The sequence below is a fragment of the Ailuropoda melanoleuca genome, chromosome 20 (assembly GCF_002007445.2).
Source record: "Ailuropoda melanoleuca isolate Jingjing chromosome 20, ASM200744v2, whole genome shotgun sequence".
Classification (NCBI taxonomy): Eukaryota; Metazoa; Chordata; class Mammalia; order Carnivora; family Ursidae; genus Ailuropoda; species Ailuropoda melanoleuca.
In genome coordinates, this window is record NC_048237.1 from 25,509,985 (window position 1) to 25,531,502 (window position 21,518).

At 39.1% G+C, this 21,518-nt stretch overlaps 1 protein-coding gene across 10 annotated transcripts in view; it reads right to left on the reverse strand.

The window, feature by feature from the left end:
* SOS2 (SOS Ras/Rho guanine nucleotide exchange factor 2) overlaps positions 1–21,518 on the reverse strand; it is a 127,479-nt gene that overhangs the window by 81,088 nt on the left and 24,873 nt on the right. For 5 of the 10 annotated variants that reach the window (XM_034648586.1, XM_034648584.1, XM_034648588.1 and 2 more), the window contains 4 exons: positions 19,462–19,629; positions 18,634–18,791; positions 17,216–17,347; positions 6,670–6,775 (listed from right to left, as the gene is read on the reverse strand). The exons of 2 other annotated variants lie outside the window; for them this stretch is intronic. In XM_034648586.1, coding sequence (XP_034504477.1) covers positions 6,670–6,775; positions 17,216–17,347; positions 18,634–18,791; positions 19,462–19,629 — 564 coding nt within the window. Of the gene's footprint in view, positions 1–4,137; positions 4,159–6,669; positions 6,776–17,215; positions 17,348–18,633; positions 18,792–19,461; positions 19,630–21,518 lie in introns of those variants that run through there. 3 more of the 10 variants (XM_034648591.1, XM_034648585.1, XM_019802566.2) reach the window with 3 other exon arrangements.

A 21,518-nucleotide genomic window follows, 5' to 3' on the forward strand; every position in this document is an offset into this window, starting at 1 on the left:
CCCCCGGCGCGCACCGTGCCGGCCAGCGCCGCCGCCCCTGTCGCAGCCGCGTACAGCGGCCGAGCTCCCGGCTCCAGCAGTCGCCGCTCGGCCCGCCCCCTGGGCCCGGCGCTCATTATCCTGGGTCGCCGGAGAAGCCCGCACGGAGCATGCGCGCCACGGCGCTGGCGGAGGCGCCGGCCGGTCGCGGGGTTGAGGAGGCGCGGGGGCCGGCGGCGGGAGTCGGCCTGTGCTGGGGCTGTGCTGGGGGCGCGTTCCAGACGGACCGCCCATAGTACTACTGTGTTACACCAACGCTCCCTTCTCCCGACCTTCCCAAGACAATCCCGATTCGGTGCCACTCTGAGCCCCAGCACCGCAGTCATGGGAAGCAGTTCAGGATGGGGGGAAAAAGGGACATTCGGGCTGGACACGATGTTTAACGTGTGCCCCACGTGGCTATTCGCTATCTAGGAGGTAGTTAACTATTTCATCGAGTGATGTTTTGAGGACTGAAGGAGGTGAGACGTGGAAAGCCCTCAGCGCACAGTGGGCTCAGAGACCCCCAGTGAGGAAGGGAAAGGTAGAGCAGAGTGAAAAAAAAAGTTTGCAACACTTCAATTCTAGGATTAGTAACTCAACAATTACCCTTTCCCAAAACGCACACCAGTTTGTCATTTGGCAAAATCAGTAAGACAGAGCTGGAAAACCCACTTTTCTAATCCAAGTATCCACTGCATCACGAATTTTTTCTAATAAAGTCACATCCACATTCCCATGTACTTGGGATAAAAAGATAGCGAAATGCTTTTATTTCTCCAGTTACTTTTTCAATCAGTGACGGCAAAGACTTTTTACTTTTCTCTCCTCTTCCGAACTCCAGCTGAACTAGTAGACTGTCAAACTACTAGACTGTGATTGTGTTACAGGAGAGTAAAGTTGTTAGTGGGAAGTTTCATTCTTGCCCAAGGATATTGGAAGCCTTCTCTGAGCCAAATCTGGCCTGAAGACACATTATGTTTATCCAAATCTATATTTAAATTTTAAAATTGTTAACATTTTAAAATCAAGAGATTTTATATAAAAATGGATTTCCAGCTTCTCTTGACAAAAATCTAGCAACACTGGACCCTGCTGCATTCCTGCAAAGGAATAATCAGCAGGCAGTGGGTAGTGGCTGCCCTCTTTAGAAAAGTATGCCATCCCATTTCCAGTTGGCTATACTCCCTACCTGGCACTCTCCACCCTTTTATGTAACCTGCCTAGTCTCTACAGGCATCTGAGTTCCGATCTCTGAGCTAGGCAAACAGAAATGTGATCCACGTGCATGTGGGGGATAATCCAAGAATGACACCCATAAAAATCCCAACCAGACAAATGGGTCATCCAGAATAAAATGTTGGATCCACACCCCACACTAGGAAAAATTGCAGAAGTGACTTAAATGTAAAAAATTAAAACCATAAAATAATTTGTTTATAACTTCAGAATACAAAAGACCTTTCTATTATGATATAAAATCTAGAAGATTGATAAACCTATTTTTTAAAATGAATGGGAAAAAAAAATCACAGGTAAGCCAAAAGGCAAATGACAAACTGGAAAAAATATTTGCAATTCATTTTCTAAATAGTTCATTTCCCTAATATCTAAAAGAGTTCCTACAGGGGCACCTGGATCACTCAGACAGTTAAGCATCTGACTCTTGATCTCAGGTCAGTTCTCAATCTCAGGTCATGAGTTCAAGTCCCATGTGGGGCTCCACACGGGGGCCTACTTTAAATAAATAAATAAATAAATAAATAAATAGTTCATACAAATTAATAAGACCAAAACTCAAGGGGAAAAAAGGATAAAGTATATGAAAAACCGGTTCACAGGAAAGGAAATGTAAATGTCTCTTAAGTCTATTAAACATGGGGGTGCCTGAGTGGCTCAGTCAATTAAGCATCTGCCTTGGGCTCAGGTCATGATCCCAGAATCCTGGGATGGAGCTCAGCAGGGAGCCTGCTTCTCCCTCTGCCTGCCACTCCCCCTACTTGTGCTCGTGCTCTCTCTCTCTGACAAATAAATCTTTTTTTTTTTTTTTTAAAGTGTGTTAAGCATGTTCAACTTCACTCATATTACAAAAAATTTAAATTATACTATTAATTTTTTACCTACTAGAATAGCCACCCACACCGATCAAAAAGTCTTATTATATACTATGTTGGTGAGAATATGGGGAAATAAATACTCTAGTATACTATTTGTGAGAGCTTAAATTGGTTCAACCTCTACCAAGGGCAACTTGACACTATCTATCAAAGTTGCAAAGGCAAACACCCCTTGACCCAGCAAATTCTAAGAATGTGTCCTAACGGTATACTTGCTCATAGATAAAATGATTTAACAGTTATTCACTGCAGTACTGTTACAGCAAAAACAAAAGTAACCCAGGAATAAACAATTTAAATAATCGTCAGTAGATATAAGGGCCTGGTTCAACAAATGACAGTAAATTCACAGAAAAGCAGCTATAAAATCAATCAAAGAGCACCAGGCCACCGTGTTCAGGCTACCTGAACATTATCAAAGAGTGCAAGGTGAACAGAGCAAAGGCTGTAACACGGTATGCAGAGCAGGCCACTACTTGTGTAAAAGAAACGGAGGCGGGGGTGGGGGGCGGCGGACGAAAGTGGCACCTGGGTGGCTCAAGTCCTTAAGTGTCTGCCTTCGGCTCAGGTCATGATCTCAGGGTCCTGGGGTTGAGCCTAACATCAGGCTCACTGGTGTTCCCTCTCCCTCTGCAGCTCCCCCTGCTTGTGCTATCTCACACTCTCTCCGTCAAATAAAATCTTTAAAAAAAGAGGTGGGATTTTATTATATATAATATCTCTGCAAGGCTGCACAAGAGATATTGACAATTTTTGTTGTATCAGGATGAGAACTGGGTGGCTTGGAGGAGAGGAGATTCTTTTTTTTTTTTTTTTAAAGATTTTATTTATTTGACAGAGACGGCCAGAGAGGGAACACAAGCAGGAGGAGTGAGAGAGGGAGAAGCAGGCTTCCCATGGAGCAGGGAGCCCTAGGCAGGGCTTCATCCCAGGATCCTGGGATCATGACACCAGCCAAAGGCAGACACTTAACGACTGAGCCACCCAGGTGCCCTGAGGAGATTCTTTTATTGAGTACATTTTGGGGACTTTTGAATTTTCAACCATAAGAATGTTGTACTTACTCAAAACATTAATTAAAAAAATTTTTAAATAAAAAATTTCCAACCCCAGGGTGCCTGGGTGGCTCAGTTGGTTAGGTGTCTGCCTTCAGCTCAGGTCATGATTCCAGTGTCCTGGGATTGAGCCCCACATTGGGCTTCTTGCTGAGTGGGGGATCCTGCTTCTCCTTCTTTTCTGCCTTTGCCTGCTGCTCCCCTTGCTTGGGCTCTCACTCTCTGTCAAATAAACAAATAAAATCTTTAAAAAAAAAATTCTAACCCCATTATAAACACTTACTTCAAGTGTTAAAAAATACAAGCATTAGGGGCACCTGGCTGGCTGTGACTCTTGATCTCAGGGTTGTGAGTTTGAGCCCCATGTTGGGTGTAGAGATTACTTAAAAATAAAATCTTTTTTTAAAAAATGGAAGTATTGGGGGTGCCTGGGTGGCTCAGTGTGTTAAGCGTTGGCCGCTGGCTCGGGTCATATTCCCAGGGTCCTGGAATCGAGCCCTGCATCTGGCTCTCTGCTCGGCGGGGAGCCTGTTTTTCCCTTTGCCCCTCCGCCTGCTCTCTCTCTCTCAAATAAATAAATAAATAAATGAAATCTTTTAAATAAAAAAATGGAAGTATTAAACACATACAATACTCAATCATAAATTTGAGTTAAAATTAATATGCTATATTAATTATTTGATAAATAGTAATTTTGTCTTTTTAGAATTTAGAATGGCTTTTGGGAGATAACTTGAATAATCTAAGCACATCTCAAATTTTAAAAGGCAGAGAAAATTGTACCACTAATATTCTCCCATTGAAAAGCATTTTCAAGGAGGACTTACTCAACATTTCTCCCATTTACTCTCTCCTACTTCCTCAATTTATTTAAAGATACAAGTGCTGCCAGTCAGAAGCAAACCAAAGCAATGCCACAGGAAACAATAAATGTCATTGTCACTCACTTTCATGGTTTGTTGCTGTAGCTAACACTGGTCCTGTTACAGTCCACCTGCTGAAAAGAAGTTGGAGCAGGCTCTCAGACAGATCATTTGCCCTATAACCGTTATGGGAGGCTTATGCGCAGAAACCCAACCCTGTAAGAGACAGCATACCAGAACGTCTTCCTAAGAGAACTATAATTATTTATGAAACTCCAATTTGATTTACTCACCCCCCCCACTTCCTGCAAAGCACGGTGTGTTTATATGTTACATATATACTTTGCTATGGAACAGAGCATGGTGCCCTGGGGTATGAAGATGACACTGAGGTCAGCCAGATACTGCCACCATTACCAAATGGAAAGCCGTTTTTGTAAGTGGGGAAGTGCTCTACTTTTTACCTAAAATATAAACTTCATTTTTATATTATACACAAACTAGTTTTTTCATTTTTTTAAAGATTGGCTACTATTTAAAGGTATAATAGCTCATGTTTCACACACAAAACATTCACTTGAATCAGAGTTTTATGAAACTAAAGATTATGTTCACAACACCAAGGCTCATTAAAATATTTTAATATCAATTTACATTTTTTCTTCTCTCAGAAATACACAAAACTTTCAAATATCACATCAGTATTACACAACAAAACCTGATTGATATAAATAAATATAAAATGCTTTACAAACAGAATAACCTACACATTCGAAACACTTTTAATAATTTTTTTCACTTGCATTTTTTGAGGGTATAATGTAGACCGAAATGGAATAAGGGTTGCTTTAATTAGGATAGTTACTTTTGTAATTTCAATCTTTCACAGCTTAGTATATATGCTATCTCACTGTTTATGAAACAGAGAACTGTAAAATTTTCCATCTCTTAATAGTCTTGTAATGGAACAGAAAAATATCCTGTGTGTCACATTTCTTGGAGGAATCAGTTGATATGAAGAACCATTAGGGCTGGTTTCTTCTGTGAGTGGTTTCTGAATGCTTTCAAAATGCTCATCCCTAGCGTCAAATAACTGCCTCATCTCTGCCTGGGATGTGCTACTCCCTGAACAGGAGCCGGCGATACAGCCTGTCAAATTCACGGCTGAGGTGGCTCAAACAATGAAATCACTGAGGCTTGAAGTGAAAAGGAAGAAAACAGAAGTTTTTCCTACCAGTCAAAATGCACATCCTTACTCATCTATCACACAGATTTGGAGAGAGAAAAGAATGAAGAGTGGAAGATCAATCCTGAGAGAGCACATATATGAGAGAATGAATGAAAATGTCTCACCTAAATGATGGTTCTGTAATAAAAGTTTCCCCAATCAGTAGGCTGCCAAAAATTCATTTATATTTCTATTTTCCAACCTTCTGAAGTGCAAGAATCATTTCAACAGATACCACACACGTATATACAGTATACAGTATTGGCACTGGGCCACAATTTAAAATACTCATGAAGTACACATGAATGTAAGGCACTTTTGCGGTTTACAAAAGTGAATGCCTCAAAGTTAGGTATTTCCCCCAAATGAAGAAATATCCTCATAAAAGTTCATAGGATCCCTGAAAACCAAGTAGGCATGAATAATTAGTGATCTTGGCCAACGTTTGAGAAACTTGATGTGACTGAAAAAACAGAGATATAGAGGTAAATAATTTTTAAAATTACAGAGTTCTGTATATCAGTGTCAGGATTCTAAAACTGCTCTCATAAAAACCTATCAGTTCTAAATTCTAAGTTCTTTTAGTTTCTCAAGCACAAAAGACTATAAAGAGTAGGCAAGAACCACTCATAGTGCACTGCTGTTTGGATTTAGTGGTAACCCCACACTAAGTCAGTTAAAAAAAAGACTGGGAATAATAAAGGCTTTATGTTTCTTTTGCAAAGTTATTTCTTACAAATATTATAGCTAAGATAGAATCTTATTCAAACTACTTAAAAATGTGAAATTTCATACATTTTCTTTAAATCAAGAATTTTAAATTCCCAAATACAAATACTGTTGCTCCAAATAATGTGAGCTTTCCTATGACCCTTCAAAATTAAAAGGAGGTTTGCAACCTACAATATACTACTTTCTTATTTAGGAGAGAAAAAAAAGCTCAGATATCATAAACCCAAAAAAGTTAAGGGAATAATCAATTTTTTGTGTCATCATTCCCAGAAATTCTAGAAGTGCCAATTCTCTAGATCTTGGTTGGTGAGGAGAGGTCAATAACAAAGTCAGGGACTCAGGACAGACACAACTGTACCTTGCTTCTTGATTCACAAAGTAAAAGAGCATGGACTTTAAAAAATTATTATTTCTATGTTAGAGCATTCTAACAATTCAGTTGTTATCTAAATGAGATACCCAAAAATGAGATTTTCAAATCATTTTCCTTAAATTAAAGGGTGCAATTAGTATATTCTCGTTGCTGAATGTGGAAATTAAAATGCATACCTAGCTCCTTACATTATTTACAATTTAAATCTTTGCTGTACTTCATCTGCAATCATTCCAGAAATTGCAAGAGAAGAAGTAGCAGCAGGGGAAGGTGCATTTCTCACATGAAGAATGCGACTTCCAATAGCCCCAGCTCCTCCATCAAATACAAAATCTTCCACCAGATTTCCATCTCTATCCAGGGCTTGGGCTCTTACTCCAGCTGGACCTCTGCAAAAGTAAGAGTAGTAGACAACTGACTGGAAGAGATAGGACACTTTACAAATCAGTGGTTTCAAAGTATTCTTAAACCAATAAAGTCTTTATTCTTCTAAGTGCACGATTATGCAGAAACCCAATAGGTTGGCATTTAGCCAAAGGCTATCAGTTTGTAGCCTGTCAAATACACCCTTAGCCTAAAGCATAATGCCTGCCACATCACAGTGTCAATAAATGCTACCAAAGAATACACAGATATTTACTTATAAATATTTGTTTTTCCCCAAAGTAGCAGATAAATCCACAAATTTGGATTTATAAGATGAATTTATTATAAAATCAGTCAATGGGGATAAATAAGTCTCTTCTAATATAAAGTAATAAAAACAGGAGTTATGTATGTCAGTTGCATTCCTACATAACTACAGAATTCTATTTATTTTTGCATTTTGCTTTGATTGTAAACTAAAATTGATGGAGAGCAATATTTGCAAATGGCAGCAAGTTATTTTTTGTAGTTTGTTTTTATTTTCAACAGTTTACCCTTCACTATCAGGATAACCTTCAAATAAATAGAGATAATAAGAAAAGCAAAAAAATGAATTAACTTGGCAGCATGTTAATATGGTAAGAGCCTTCACGACTGTAAGTTCTGCTTTATAACACTTGAGTTCACAAATTAATTCTTTTTTAAGATAGTTAAAATTTACAGATGAAATCTGAATAAAATATTTTTGAATCCAAAAGTATCTCCCTTATACAAGGCCAAGCAAGGTTGTGTCATATATTGGACTCATGTGCAATGTGGTGGCTACAGACGCCCAGTTCCTAAGTGTGAGACAAAGGGCAAGCCTGTCCATCATGGCGTTAACTGGCTGAAGTTTGCGGGAAGCCGTCAGTCTGTTGCAGATCAGCGAGCCAGACGCCCCTGTGGGACTCTGAGAGTCCTGAATTCTTACTGAGTTGGTGAAGATTCCATGTACAAATTCTTTGAGGTTATCCTCATTGATCCATTCCATAAGTTATCAGAAGAAATCCTGACACCCAACGGATGACCAAACCACAAGCACAGGGAGACAAGAGGACTGACATCTGCAGGCTACAAGAGCCAAGAGCTGTGGCCTTAGAAAGGGTCATAAGTTCCACCACACTATTAGTGGTTCTTACTGTGCGCCATGGAGAAGACACGATGGTCTCCAGCTCCACCATTACTGCTAATAATACTTGTAAAATTCTTACCTAATACACAATTAGGACAGTCATGTCTGCTTAAAGTATTGTCTGTTAGAATTAGTTGTCTGCAGACTGTTCTATGAATGCTTGTCAAAATTATGAAAGTTGAAGTGTAATCATGTTTGAAGACTATTAAGTGATGGTGTATTTTGTTTCTGATAAACACTTTTGTCTTTGCTTTATCTTATTAGGGAGTATATAGCTAGTGTTTAAAATGCTGTTTGGTATAATAGGTGTAAAATATATTCTGTGGAAGTGGAATGCAGAAGCTAGCCATGCCATTTGTTGGTGCATGTAATGAAACCTACACCTCATTGGGGTGATGTAATGCTCTGCTGGTTTAGTCTCAAATGGCTGTTTTTAGAGGTTTGGTAAGAACAAGCTTTTTAAATTGGATTTTGCTTGGAAATGTGAAGAACACCCTAATCTTTTATCATGATCACATGCAGAATAATAAAGCTAACGAGGGCCCACATCTTGAGGTTGAATCCAATGTTCTATTTATATAACTGCAGCTTCTAAAAGAATAGTTTAAAGGAATGCCACCATTTTCAGGAGAATTGAATAAAGCTGGTGTATAAGAGGGTTCTCTTACAAATGAAAATAAATCCTGCTTAACCTAAAAAAAAAAAAAAAAAATTTTTTTTTTACCTCCCTTGGAACTGTTCAGAAAACGGAGTTTGAAAACAGCTGCCTTAGGGGTGCCTGGCTGGCTCGGCTGGTAGAGCAGGCAACTCTTGATCTTGAGGATGTGAGTTCAAGCCCCATGTTGGGCATAAAGCTTACTTAAAATAATAATTAAAAAAAAAAGAGAGAAAACAGCTGACTCAAACACACCACGAAGACTCAAGAAATTAGGCAACAATATTAAACATTTTTAGTGATTCTGGGCCAATGAAGATAAGTACTTGAGGAAGACAGAGAGAGCACTATAACAGTACTGTCCTCTGATGATAGTAAGGTAATGATAATAACAACTAATAACTATTATTCACTACGTGCTTCCTCTGTACTAGGAATTCTAACTCTCACAACTGTTAAGAGGCTGACACCATTTATATTTAACAGCAAAGAAACAGAGATTAAATAACTTGCCTGAAGTTACACAGCTATAACTGCTCCTTTGTAGAGAGGTAAACAAGAATTACGACAAGGGTGAAAGGTTCTATAATAAAGGCAAGTAATCTGCCCTATAGAAGCCTGCAGGGAATCTGGGCAGGGGATTTTTGAGGTGTAAGGATTTCCAAGGAAGAATCAGATACAACCCTTAGAACACAGAAAGAACCAGACTGAAGCTGAAATTTCTTCTGGTAAGGGTACAGATCAGCTGATACACCGTGTTATCAGCCAGGGTGTGCTCCATTTTGTACATGCTGGACTTGTAGCTTAGCTCAGCTCACCAAAGCAGCATTTCACCCCTCCTTTCCTGAAGAATGCTGCTGTTGCTTTTAAGAGCATCTCTAGGAGTCTTCTTGTCCTGCTGCTTTTATCTGGCAGAAGGCCAACATGCAGGGGACACACAGTGACATAACCAGCCATTGATGTTGAGTGATCAAAATAAAACTTTCCCCTCTTACAGGGGTTTAGTTAGTACATTCCCTTGACTTCCGCTTCCAAGCAAATGTAAGTTAATACTGATTAACTGCAATTACAAATGTCTATACTTAATTTATTTCTCTTAAAACACCAATTATCTTCTCAGTGTCCCCTCCCGCCCAAGTGTTCAAAGTGTAATCCAAAGTGTGAAAAACAATATACAATATTGTTTTTCTAAGTATCTCACTTTAGCTCAAACTAAAGTTAACTATTTAACATGAAATGTTTAAACTACAAAATTCTTCGTGTTCCCTCTTCAGCACTTAATGCAACTTCAGGGTTTTTCTTTGCATGATTATATATATAGGCATTCCCCCACAAAATACCTCATCTTGACATGAGCACTGTACCTTGAAATTTCAGGTAAGATAAACCAGAAATCTCTTAAGGGTCAATATCTTATACAACACCCCTTCTTCACCCCCATGTCTAGATTTGTGCCTTGTACATAGTAAGTACTCAGTAAGGCTAGAAACGTAATTTTTCTTAACTTTTTTTTTTTTTTAAGTAGGCACAATAACCAGCGTGGAGCCCAGCATGGGTCCCGAATCCATGACCCTAAGATCAAGACCTGAGCCGAGATCAAGAGTCGGGTGCTTAACTGATTAAGCCACTGGTACCCCTTAATTTCTAATTCTTTAAAATTCTATTTTAATAGCTGAAAGAACAAGCTAGCAAATTTAATATTTGTGAATTCAGCTACCTTGACCTGTTTAGTGCTATCTGTAGCTGTGTATTTTGCTGTATTTACAGCTAAATTTAATGGTAATGTTAATTCTAAACCCTTACATGTCTTGAAACAAAAGGTGAATATGTAACTAATGGCATTCCTTCATCTGAAGAATGCTGTATTTATTGCTTTATTGTTCTGTAGCAGGCATTACTCTGTGAGCTGGAAAAGAGCTATGAAAGGCTACAACTGACATCTTTGACCAGTTCCAAACAGGACAATTTAGTATTTTATAAAACTCACCATGGGATCTACTGTTAATCTAAAAATAGAAGTTCACATGAGCATATTGCATGGGGAAAGTAAACTACTCCATTTTAATTTCCAAACATGAAGGAGGGGTATTTTTGTTACTAACCTTCACCCTGAATGGACTGACAAGAGTACATGGTTTTTCCATGCCGTTTTTGAATTTTGTTGAGAACTTGATTTGGGGATTAGAACTTTTTAGCCCTTGTATATATTTTCTGAGGGCTTGAATAACAAAAGCATTCTGTGATGGGAGTTGTGGAGTCCTACACATATTCAGTCAAGTGTTTTAACTGCGTTATTCAAATCATCTAATGTTTTATCTGCTTGATTTATCTTCTATCAACAGACAAGTCTTAAAATCACCCACAACTCTGGATTTGTTGATTTCTGCTCGCAGTTATGTCCATTTTTGTTCTCTGTATTTCATATCCGTTATATGCAAAAAGTTTACAGTGACCTATTGCTAATAATTTTTGCCTTAGAGTATATTTTATCTAAAATGACTAGTATTCATCATTGTCCTCCCCCTCCTCTTTTTTTTTTTTTTTAAGATTTTATTTATTGGGACACGTGGGTGGCTCAGTTGGTTAAACGTCTGCCTTGGCTCAGTTCATGATCCCAGGGTCCTGGGATCAACCCTCATCTGGCTCCTTGCTCAGCGGGGAGCCTGCTTCTCTCTCTGCCTACTGCTCCCCCTGCTTGTACTCTCTCTGACAAATAAATAAATCTTTAAAAAAAAGAGATTTTATTCATTTATTTGAGAGGGGGAGATAGAGCAGGTGCAAGAGAGTATGAGTGGTGGGGATGGGCAGAGGAAGAGGGAGAGAAAGAATCCCAAGCGACTCCACACTGAGCGTAGTGCTCAATGTGGGGCTGGATCTCATGACCTTGAGATCATGACCTGAGCCAAAACCAAGAGCTGAACAATCAACTGAGCCACCCAGGTGCCCCTACTCTCTTTCTTCTAATAAGCAATTTGCCTAGCACACAGATGAATTTTTTTTGATTCAACATGACAATTTCTGTCTTAACTACTAAGTGTACTTACATTTATTGTAATCACTGATATGTTTGATTTCTACCATATTATTTTATGCTCTTTAACCTGATTTTTCTGGGTTTTTTTCACATCCTTTCTTGACTTACTGAGTTTTCTTTAATTTTCTTAAAGATTCATTTATTTTAGAGAGAGAGTGAGTGTGAGCGGGGGGGAGGGGCAGAGGGAGAGAGAAGAGAGAATCCCAAACAGACTCTGCTCTGAGCATGCGGCCAGACCAGGGCTTGATCTTACCACCCTCAGATCATGACCTGAGCTGAAGCCAAGAGTCAGACACCTAACCAACTGGACCACCCAGGCGCCCCTTGAATGTTTACATTCTTTTTTCCTCCTGTACTTAATTCGGAAGTTATGTAATCTATTTCCATTCTTGTATTTTGTTTTATTTATTCAGATGGGATTCACTGTGCATCCTGTGAATTTTATGTCTTTTTGTCAATCCTAGGAAATTCTCAAATATTCCACTTCAATGTATTGCCTCTTCTCAATTTCTCTGGAAATCCTATGACATATACAGTCTGGAATCTTCTCATTTTCTTCTCCATGTCTTTTAATTTCTACATCATGCACCTTTATCTTGCAATGTCACTCTCTAATTATTCAGATTTACCTTTCAACTTATTAATTTTCTCTTAAGGTAGGTCTAACCAACTGTCTTAGTCATTTGAGTTTTAAAATGTAAGAACTCTATTTTTCATTTCTAGAAATTCTAGTTAGTTGGTTTCCAAATTTGCCCAGATTTTTGGGGGGGAGGGGGGTCTTATTCTTTTTCATGTTTTCTGGATTATTTTATGATTTCTGATATTATTATTATCCATTTAAATTCACTGGGTTACTTTACAGCCTAACATTACTATTAGCCAAAGTTATTAGAGGTCTAATTCTGGTATTTATTCTATCTGCTTATTTCTCACTTATGGTGCTTCATAACTTTTGATGGCAAGGTCCCATTCAGAACAGCAGGACTTTATCTAGGGGGAGTTCTGTAGGGTTGGATTGAGGTTATGTCCCTCTACAGAGGCTTTACATTTGCTTCAATCTGGTGCTCCATCCTCCTTTGAGGTATTACCACCCTCAAAGAATTTTTTTTTTTCTTAAAGATTTTATTTATTTATTTGACAGAGATAGAGACAGCCAGCGAGAGAGGGAACACAAGCAGGGGGAGTGGGAAAGGAAGAAGCAGGCTCATAGCGGAGGAGCCTGATGTGGGGCTCGATCCCATAACGCCAGGACCACGCCCTGAGCCGAAGGCAGACGCCCAACGACTGCGCCACCCAGGCGCCCCAGAATTTTTGTTTTTAATGGAAATTTTTAAACACATAAAAAAGTAAAATGAATGGCACAATGAACTGCTATGTATACATTACCTAGTTTCAACAATAATCAACACACAGCTAATCTTGTTTCATCTACATCTCTACTCACGATCCACCTCTTTTCAACTGGGTTATTTTAAACCAAATCCCACATAGCATTATCATTTCACTTCACTTCTTTTAAAAGGATTCTTAAAAATAATAATTCAAAACTAATAATTGCTTTGTATTAACAATATTGAGTCTGTGGTCAAATTACCCTGATTCTCTCTCTCTAATTTGTTTGAAGTGAGAGAGAGAAATAGTTTGAAGAAGGATCCAAACAAGACTGGACCTACTTTATTTTATTTTTAGTTATCTCTACACCCAACGTGAGGTTGGAACTCGTGACATGATCAAGAGTCTCATGTTCTATGAACTGAACCAGTCAGGCACTCCGGGACCTACTTTTTAAGTTAATTTCTCAGCTTAAGGTTCCTAGATCAAGCTGCTAGTAGAAATTCAAACTCCAAGCACTTGTGAAGACAGGCCCAGGCTTCTAGATTTTTAGGAGATTCTAGCCCCCTCCACATTCTCCCTAATCCCAAGACCAGGACAGACAGAATTTTCCTTAATACTTCCTGGTGCCAAGGGGATTTTTTTTTCCCTAGACTTTTATCTTCACTGAAGGTATAGCCCTTCAAGAGCCCCTGGCTTTACATAGGGGTCTCAGTTCCAAGTTTTTATCTTTTATAAACAGGCCTCCTTCCCAGCACTTGACCAGCAATTAAAATGTTAAGTCCCTAATGTTTTATACTTGCTTTACGTGGTGGATCCATGAGCTTATACAACCACAAAATCCACTGAGCACTTAAGATCTGCACATTTTATTGTATATAAATCATATATCAATTAAAAATAAAAGCTCAGTTATATTTGCATGAAAATCAGCAAATCTACCCCCCTCCTACCCAGAGCAGCATCAGCACCAATTCCTCTCAGTACATGGGTTTTCAGTTTTCTATTTGTTTTTGCTCCTGGGATGCTCCTTACTTTCCTGCATTCACAACTATATGGATTTCAAGGGGTTTTTATATTTTCTCCGGACTCTTGAGTATTTTGTAGCGTGAGGGTTGCCAAATTGTCTAGACTAGTTGTTCTCAACCAAGGGAGATTGTGCCCCCTAGAGGACATTTGGCAATGTCTGGAGACATTTTTGGTTCTCACTAGTGGAGTAGTGCTGGCATTTAGTGGGTAAAGTCCAGGGACACTGCTAAACATTCCATAATGAATTGGACAGTCTCCCACAAAAAAGAATTATTTGGGCCAAAATTTCAATAGTGCCAAGATTGGGAAACCTTGATCTACATCACCTTAATTGTAGGAATGTTCGGTTCTCAGCTCTGCCTTTCACAATGACGTAGTACAGTCTTTACCTATCACTCACCATGAAAACGTCTGACCTGAAAATTTACTCTAAAATTCCCCAAATAAGACAATTTTTTAAATGAAATGTGGGCAAAAGAGGGGATCCTGGCATATGCGTCTTCATCTTTTCCACTCTTACGGGACTAACAGATAAAAACTGTTAGACTACCACGTCAAAATTAATCATAGAACAAATGAAAGGACTTCAGAGCTGAAATTAAGAACCTTAGAAATCATCATTTACCAATAAGAAATGTATATACCTAAGGAAGCCTGGGTGGCTCATTTGGTTAAATGTCTGCCTTTGGCTCAGGTCCTGGTCTCAGGGTCCTGGGATCAAGACCTGCGTTGAGCCCCTGCTTGGTGGGGAGTCTGCTTCTCCCTCTCCCTCTGTCCCTTCTCCGCTTGTTTTTTTTTTTCTCTCTCTCTCTCAAATAAATAAATAAAATTAAAATAAATAAAGTAGAAATTCATATAACTAGTACATGTATTTGACAGATTATAACTTTACATTCCAATCCAATGTTCACCAGTAAATTATTGCCCCAAATGGTCTGGCTAAGCAGTAGGCAGTCAAGCTGGATGCCCTTCGGGGGCAATTTAAGGACACTACCTTAAGCTAAACATCCCAGTGAAAGTGCAGCTTCAGTTCTCTTTGACTATCTAAACCTGCTTCATACACTTCTGCCTCAGTATTAATGACAGAGCACTTACGGTTTTACTACACTGAGCTGCAAGACAGGCAGGACTTGAGTTTCAAAATGTGGGAAAGTCTACTGATCTTATTTTATTATTATTACTTAATATTGCAGGCATATAACGAGGTACAGAGACTAACGTAATAAACACCTATTTTTTTTTTCACCAAACAGCTTAAGAAATAAAGCTCACAGATATATGACACCTATGGAAGCCTGATCCCATCCCCTTCTCTTCCCAGAGGTAACCACTCCCCCAATTAGGTGCTTATTACTCCCATGCTCGTTATTATTTTCACATGACATATGCAATCCATAAACTATATATGGTATTGTTTAAACTGATATAAATTGTATCAAACATATTTTCTACAACTTCCTTTTTGCTACCGATAATTCCTTCTTTTAACAGCTATAGGAATCAAGGGAAGGAGTACATGGAACTGCTGAATGTGTGTCTCCAAAGGGAAACCCTCTGATTAGGTTGAATTTGTCCCTAAATGTACCTGTCTACAGTGCTGTGTGCCCTTTTCTACTAATGAATCTGGAAAATGAAATTCACACCCTTACACTCAGAGACAGGAATACTCACCAAAACCCAGTTCTACCATATAAAATCCACTGGTCTAAAGAGTGTTCCCCAGGCTTCTATGAAAGGGTGGTAATAGAATACGGGAACTGAATTCACTGCAACTGTTCACATACAGAATTCACTATGTCCACCTATTGTGGGCTTTTTTTTGTTTTTTTAATTTTATTTATTTGAGAGAGAGAGATTAAGAAAATGAGTGGGGGGAGGGGCAGAGGGAAGAGCAGACTCCCTGCTGAGCAGGGAGACCAATCAGGACTTGATTCCAGGACCCTGGGATCATAACCTGAGCCGAAGGCGATGCTTAACCGACTGAGCCACCCAGGTACCCTCACCTATTGTGTTTTTTAAGGAATATTAATAGCAGTAACAGATATCAGATTTGACCAATCTATTTTCAGATATAAAACGTAAGAAGTCTGCTAAAGCAGACCACTGAAAACACAGAAGCCTTTATTTATAGGTGAGTGAAAGAAAAGAAAGCCTAGATATTTTTATCCCTTCCATTTCAGGAGGTGAATAGAAGGAGTGAGAGAGATAAGAGTAAAAATATTAGCTGGGTTTTAACAGTTCTTCTAAGGATTCAAAGAGGCTGGTCTGAGAATGATACATTAAGAGTCAGATTTAGACCATGACGCTCAGCTCCCCTAAGGGAGACAGCTGACATGATTATCGCTCTCTTTCCAGGCGAGTTCAGCAGCTGTTACTGAGAAGACAGGCACTCACTGCCCTAGAGATTCATGAAGGGATGGGTTCACAGACAGAGAGTACTTCAAAGTACACTGCTGATTAGGCCTAACAATAGCTTGGTCAGGGAAAATGGGAAACACCCTAAAATATCACCAAATAGAAAAAGAAAATAGGCTTGGGTGGTATTTAGGACAATGTACAGCTCAAGTTCAGAGAGCCTTTTATCCTTGAGAAAAAAGCTCTCTTTCAAGTTACCCTTCCTTGGCCTCACATCCCTGGAGCACGAGGACGCAGGCTGACTGTTACCACAGTACTTCCCACCTCTGGCCTGCAGTTGCAATCCCAGAGGGGAGCAGGACCCAAGAAAGAACACAGGAGGAAGAAAGGAAGATGTCATGTAGAGACGTATGTCTAAAAGGTGGTAAAAAGCAATCAAAAGATAACATTTTCTGTGTTTATCACCTAGTTAACATAGTGATTGATGATCTCATACAGAATTAAAATCAAAAGGCTTTGCAATGACAAGAGTAAGTGGCCAGGGAGATTACAAAATTTCAGGCAAGATGTTTTTATCATGAGTGACAGCTAGACATGAGAGCGAAGGTGGCATCACAATATGGCTACAGTGGACATTCGGGTTTGACGTTGTAAGGTGGTCTAGAAGATTATAAATGCACCTAGTTCAGGCACTAAGGGCCAGGACGCACAAGGCCTGATGCCTACACTGCAAAGGGAACTCAACAGCTTGCTGGGAAAGGGAGGACACACAAAGATTCAGTGGGCACGCGGACTCTGTAAATGTGCTCATGAATCACCACGTCAGAACCACCTCCAGGGTCACCTAGGTCATGACCGTATTTGCAATCCTCACAGCTTTTCCTTACCTCAGTATATCACTGACAGTAATTTCAGGGATAAACTTTTGAAGGTGCTTCACTGTTGCACTGAGAAAACAGGCTTTATACATTTCATTAACTCCATAGGAAAAATTCTGGAACACTAATTTAATCAAGCCACTGAAAGCAAAAAAAAAAAATCTTTATGAGAGAAAGGAATGACTACTATGAAACATCTTTACAACCATGAGATTGGGGGGGTGACATCACAGAAATATAGGCAAAATCAGAAAAAAAAACACATATTAAAAGAAAATCAACTTTGGTCAATATAAGAAGGAAAGTTCATCAAAGGAATAACCTCGCAAACTTAAATTCCCAGGGAATGCTGCTTTCAAACACGGATGCTGTAACGCCTGCCAACAGCGAGGTTTTCTAATGCAAGTGTTACATGCTTTCAAAGCCACACCTAGAAGGCATCGCAGATCTTTAAATCAGAGCCATTAAGCAGAGTGTCTACTCTTCTTTAGTCAGCCAGAGGTAAGATTCCCCAGATCCTCAAGCAAGACTCCACGGGGTCTGTGTGTACGTATATGTTTTTATAAGCACACGTGCTAGGAAGTCCCATGCTAAAATTTCTGTTTCAGAATCAATGAAGGGTGAAACTCGAGTATAGCTTAACAAGCTTTCTAGTGATTCTGATGCGAAACCCTCTTGAGTGCAACACTGTTAAAAGGACCAAACAAAATACCTCACTAAGTTACTCCTTACTATAATAAAGAATCTGCCATCTAGGTCAACATAATTTATTGTTAGTTTTCCATGAAAGGAAACAACTTCGGTTATCGGCAATTTTTCCGGTGGTTTTCAAAATAATGGTGACTGGCTTGAAATGATCTTTTCAAAGTAAGCCATCTACTGATTTTGAAAGAAACTTTTTTTTTTCCAAACTCAACTAGAAGATTAGCCAAACAAGATTTGAATTGTCAGATATGTGTTTGGCTCTTGGTCTTGTTCTTTTTGACCAAGACACTACACTGACTCATCAGAATTTTCTTTCTTTCTTTTTTTTTTTTTTTAAAGATTTTATTTATTTATTTGACAAAGAGATAGAGGGAGCCAGAGAACACAAGCGGAGGGAATGGCAGAGGGAGAGGAAGAAGCAGGCTCCCCACTGAGCAGGGAACCCGATGTGGGGCTCACAGGACTGGATCCCAGCCCCTGGGATCATGACCTGCGTCAAAGCTTAACCATCCGAGCCACCCAGGTGCCCAAGAATTTTCTTGAAGTAGTTAAAACATTAGGTTTACTCTGCAAAGCTCTTAATCTGGATTAATAAAAAACAATCGATATACCAATCACAAATATGAGGATTTACCCAATAAATATCAAGAAAGATAAAATTCCCCATATTAAAAATATACACATATAAAATATATATATATATTTTACATAAATAAAGTTACCTCTTGATAATTACATCCATAACATCTCTGGCACTGAAGTCATAGGGTTTGTAGCCCTCTCGTTTAAAGGCAAGAACTGCATTAGGCCCTAGCCAAATATTGCCGTCCATCCTTGGTGTGAAGTGAACCCCTAGGAAAGGAAACCGGCTATCTGGAACCTCGGGATTTAACATAACAAAGAGTTACCATTTCATATTGCATTCTATTATACATGCACTCGACTGGTAACATAAAACACTTTCTTCAGATGCATTTAAGTTGCATTACTTTGTTTTCTTTAGAAAGCGGAAGTGCATGGGGTTGAGGCAGATGAAGTGATGTCTTGCTGCCGTCAAAGCATGACATAGCTGAACAGCGGCAATGGCACCTGGTTCAACCTAGCAGTTCCAGAGAAGAATGAATTCTTCATGTAAACGGCTCTGTCTATACCATGAGACTACAGACGGGCCACATCTCCTTTTCTGCACCCACTGGTACCAAACTGAGAAAGACAACTGGGTATGTGGGCATGCTATCAGGGAAAGTTCTCTTATGAGTGCTCTTCCCACCAGAGAGGGGGAAGAACTGGGTTCTTTCTTGATAGTCCCTCCCACGGTACACTCCGCTTTCTAGAGACATGCACTTGTAGGCACTTAATTACAATTTCATAACCATGATTTAGAATAAAGATTTAGGGATTTAATGACAAGAGAAACATGGGAAATGCTTGCCCAAAAAAGCACTTCTAAATAGCTCTTAACTTCTGACCAAGTAAAAGTTTTTGCTTCATTCCCTTTTTGCCCATAACCATCTTGAGAAGGGTAAGAAGGCAGAAGCATCATCACCTACCGGATAAATATTTCCTCTTACAAGATAGCATTTTTCCGGCTTCAAGAGCAGGTAATCTCCCCGGAATGGGACAATCCGAGGATCAGGATTACAGCCACTCAACTCTGAAATACGGTCCGAGTAAAGTCCTGCACACGTCACAACATACTGACACTGAACTTCCTCTCCCTGGTGCAAAAGAAAATAAAGAGTAGGAAGTAGAGAGGAGAAAAACAGGTCAAGGGAGGAAAAGAGATGATAGAAAAGAGAGTAAGGGTACAGAAATGGACTTTTTCCTTTTTATTTCAGTACAAGTACCAGCAAAATAAGTTCTTCAGTGTTTAGGCAGCAGCTCAAGTTTACGGTATTAGCACACAAGATGTCACCTTAAATTTTGTACTTCAGAGGTACAATCACTGACCTTGTGAGGATACTTAAGTTACACAGACACATACCCCTATTTTACTAAGACCTACCATGAAACTTAACTATTTGTCGTATTAAGAAGCAAACTTCATTTAAATGGATGGCTCCCACCAATATGGCCTCCTCTGTATTTCAGACAACTTCTCCTGTCTTATCTATGAGAAACTACCCTGTTAGTCTCAGGTTGCTTCACACTCAAAAATCTTGCTCAATTCCAACCCACCAGCCAATTTCTCCTTCCTGATCAATAGTGATGTTACTTTTGAAATCCCATTCTTTCAATCCACATTTACTTTGAATACACACTATAGTTAAAGTTTGCTTTAATGACTAGGAGACTACTAATCTTAGGCTGCTATATTTTCCCATAAATTTTATTTTGAGGTCCTCTGCATATTTTTTGCTCTACCCTGCCAGCATTAGCCAATTTGTCACCCTACTTCCTAAATGATTTCATCTAACCCCAATTCCCTACCACACTCTAATTCCCATCTCTTTAATTCTTACAGAGTAAACAACTAGCAACGCCTTGCTCCAGGTAATTTCCTGTCCCTAGACTTCTTTCTCAGAAAACCTGTTTCTGAAACCTCAGTTACCTGTCTTGATATTCTTTCTTTCCAGCCCTTGCTGATTCAGCCTTATTCTATTCCTACAACCTATTTTGCATAGCTAGCTACAAAGGTAAGCCTCTTTTCAAGTTATACAACTCACACTTCTGACAAAAGTCGGATGCAACTTCTTTGTAGTGAATTCAAATTAGCTAGGCTAAACCATGATAGTTTCAAGACCCTTGAGGTCAAAAGAGCTATGTCAACAAAAACAAAAAAAAAAGCCTTCTTCTAAATAGGTTAATATTCTTTCCTGTTCATCTAGAGGTATACCAGAAGTACAAGAAATATTTTTATGTGATATAAATCTAGTTCCTACTTGAAAGGTCATCAATTCTTTTGTTCTTGGAACATAAAATGTAAATAAGACTTCCGAGAAATACAAAGATAAGAGAATTTGTAGAATGGTACGAGCATGCAACAACTTAGAAGTTCTCTTTTAAAAACTCAGAGAACAGTTCCAAAGAAAAAAAATGACTAAAAACTTTCACAGGTCCCTGAAATAATTTTATGCTATACATGGAATAATAATTAAATTCAGTAACATATTAATTTCACATCCAAAATCAAGATTTAGGTAAACACTGAATGACGTATTTGTTCAAACAAAAATTTCTTAAAAAAAATAAACTATGGGGGCGCCTGGGTGGCACAGCGGTTAAAGCGTCTGCCTTCGGCTCAGGGCGTGATCCCAGCGTTCTGGGATCGAGCCCCACATCAGGCTCTTCTGCTATGAGCCTGCTTCTTCCTCTCCCACTCCCCCTGCTTGTGTTCCCTCTCTCGCTGGCTGTCTCTATCTCTGTCGAATAAATAAATAAAATCTTTAAAAAAAAAAAAATAAAAAAATAAACTATGCATCTCTACTGCTATTTCAGAAGTGAAAGACGTTTTCCCCATATATAACATACAAATCTTTAGTTCGCAAATCCTCTCCCCCAAAATTTATTTATTTATTTATTTATTTATTTATTTATTTATTTATTAAGAGAGGGAGGAGGAGGAGGGGCAGAGGGAAAGGAAGAGAAAGAATTTTTTTTTTTTTTT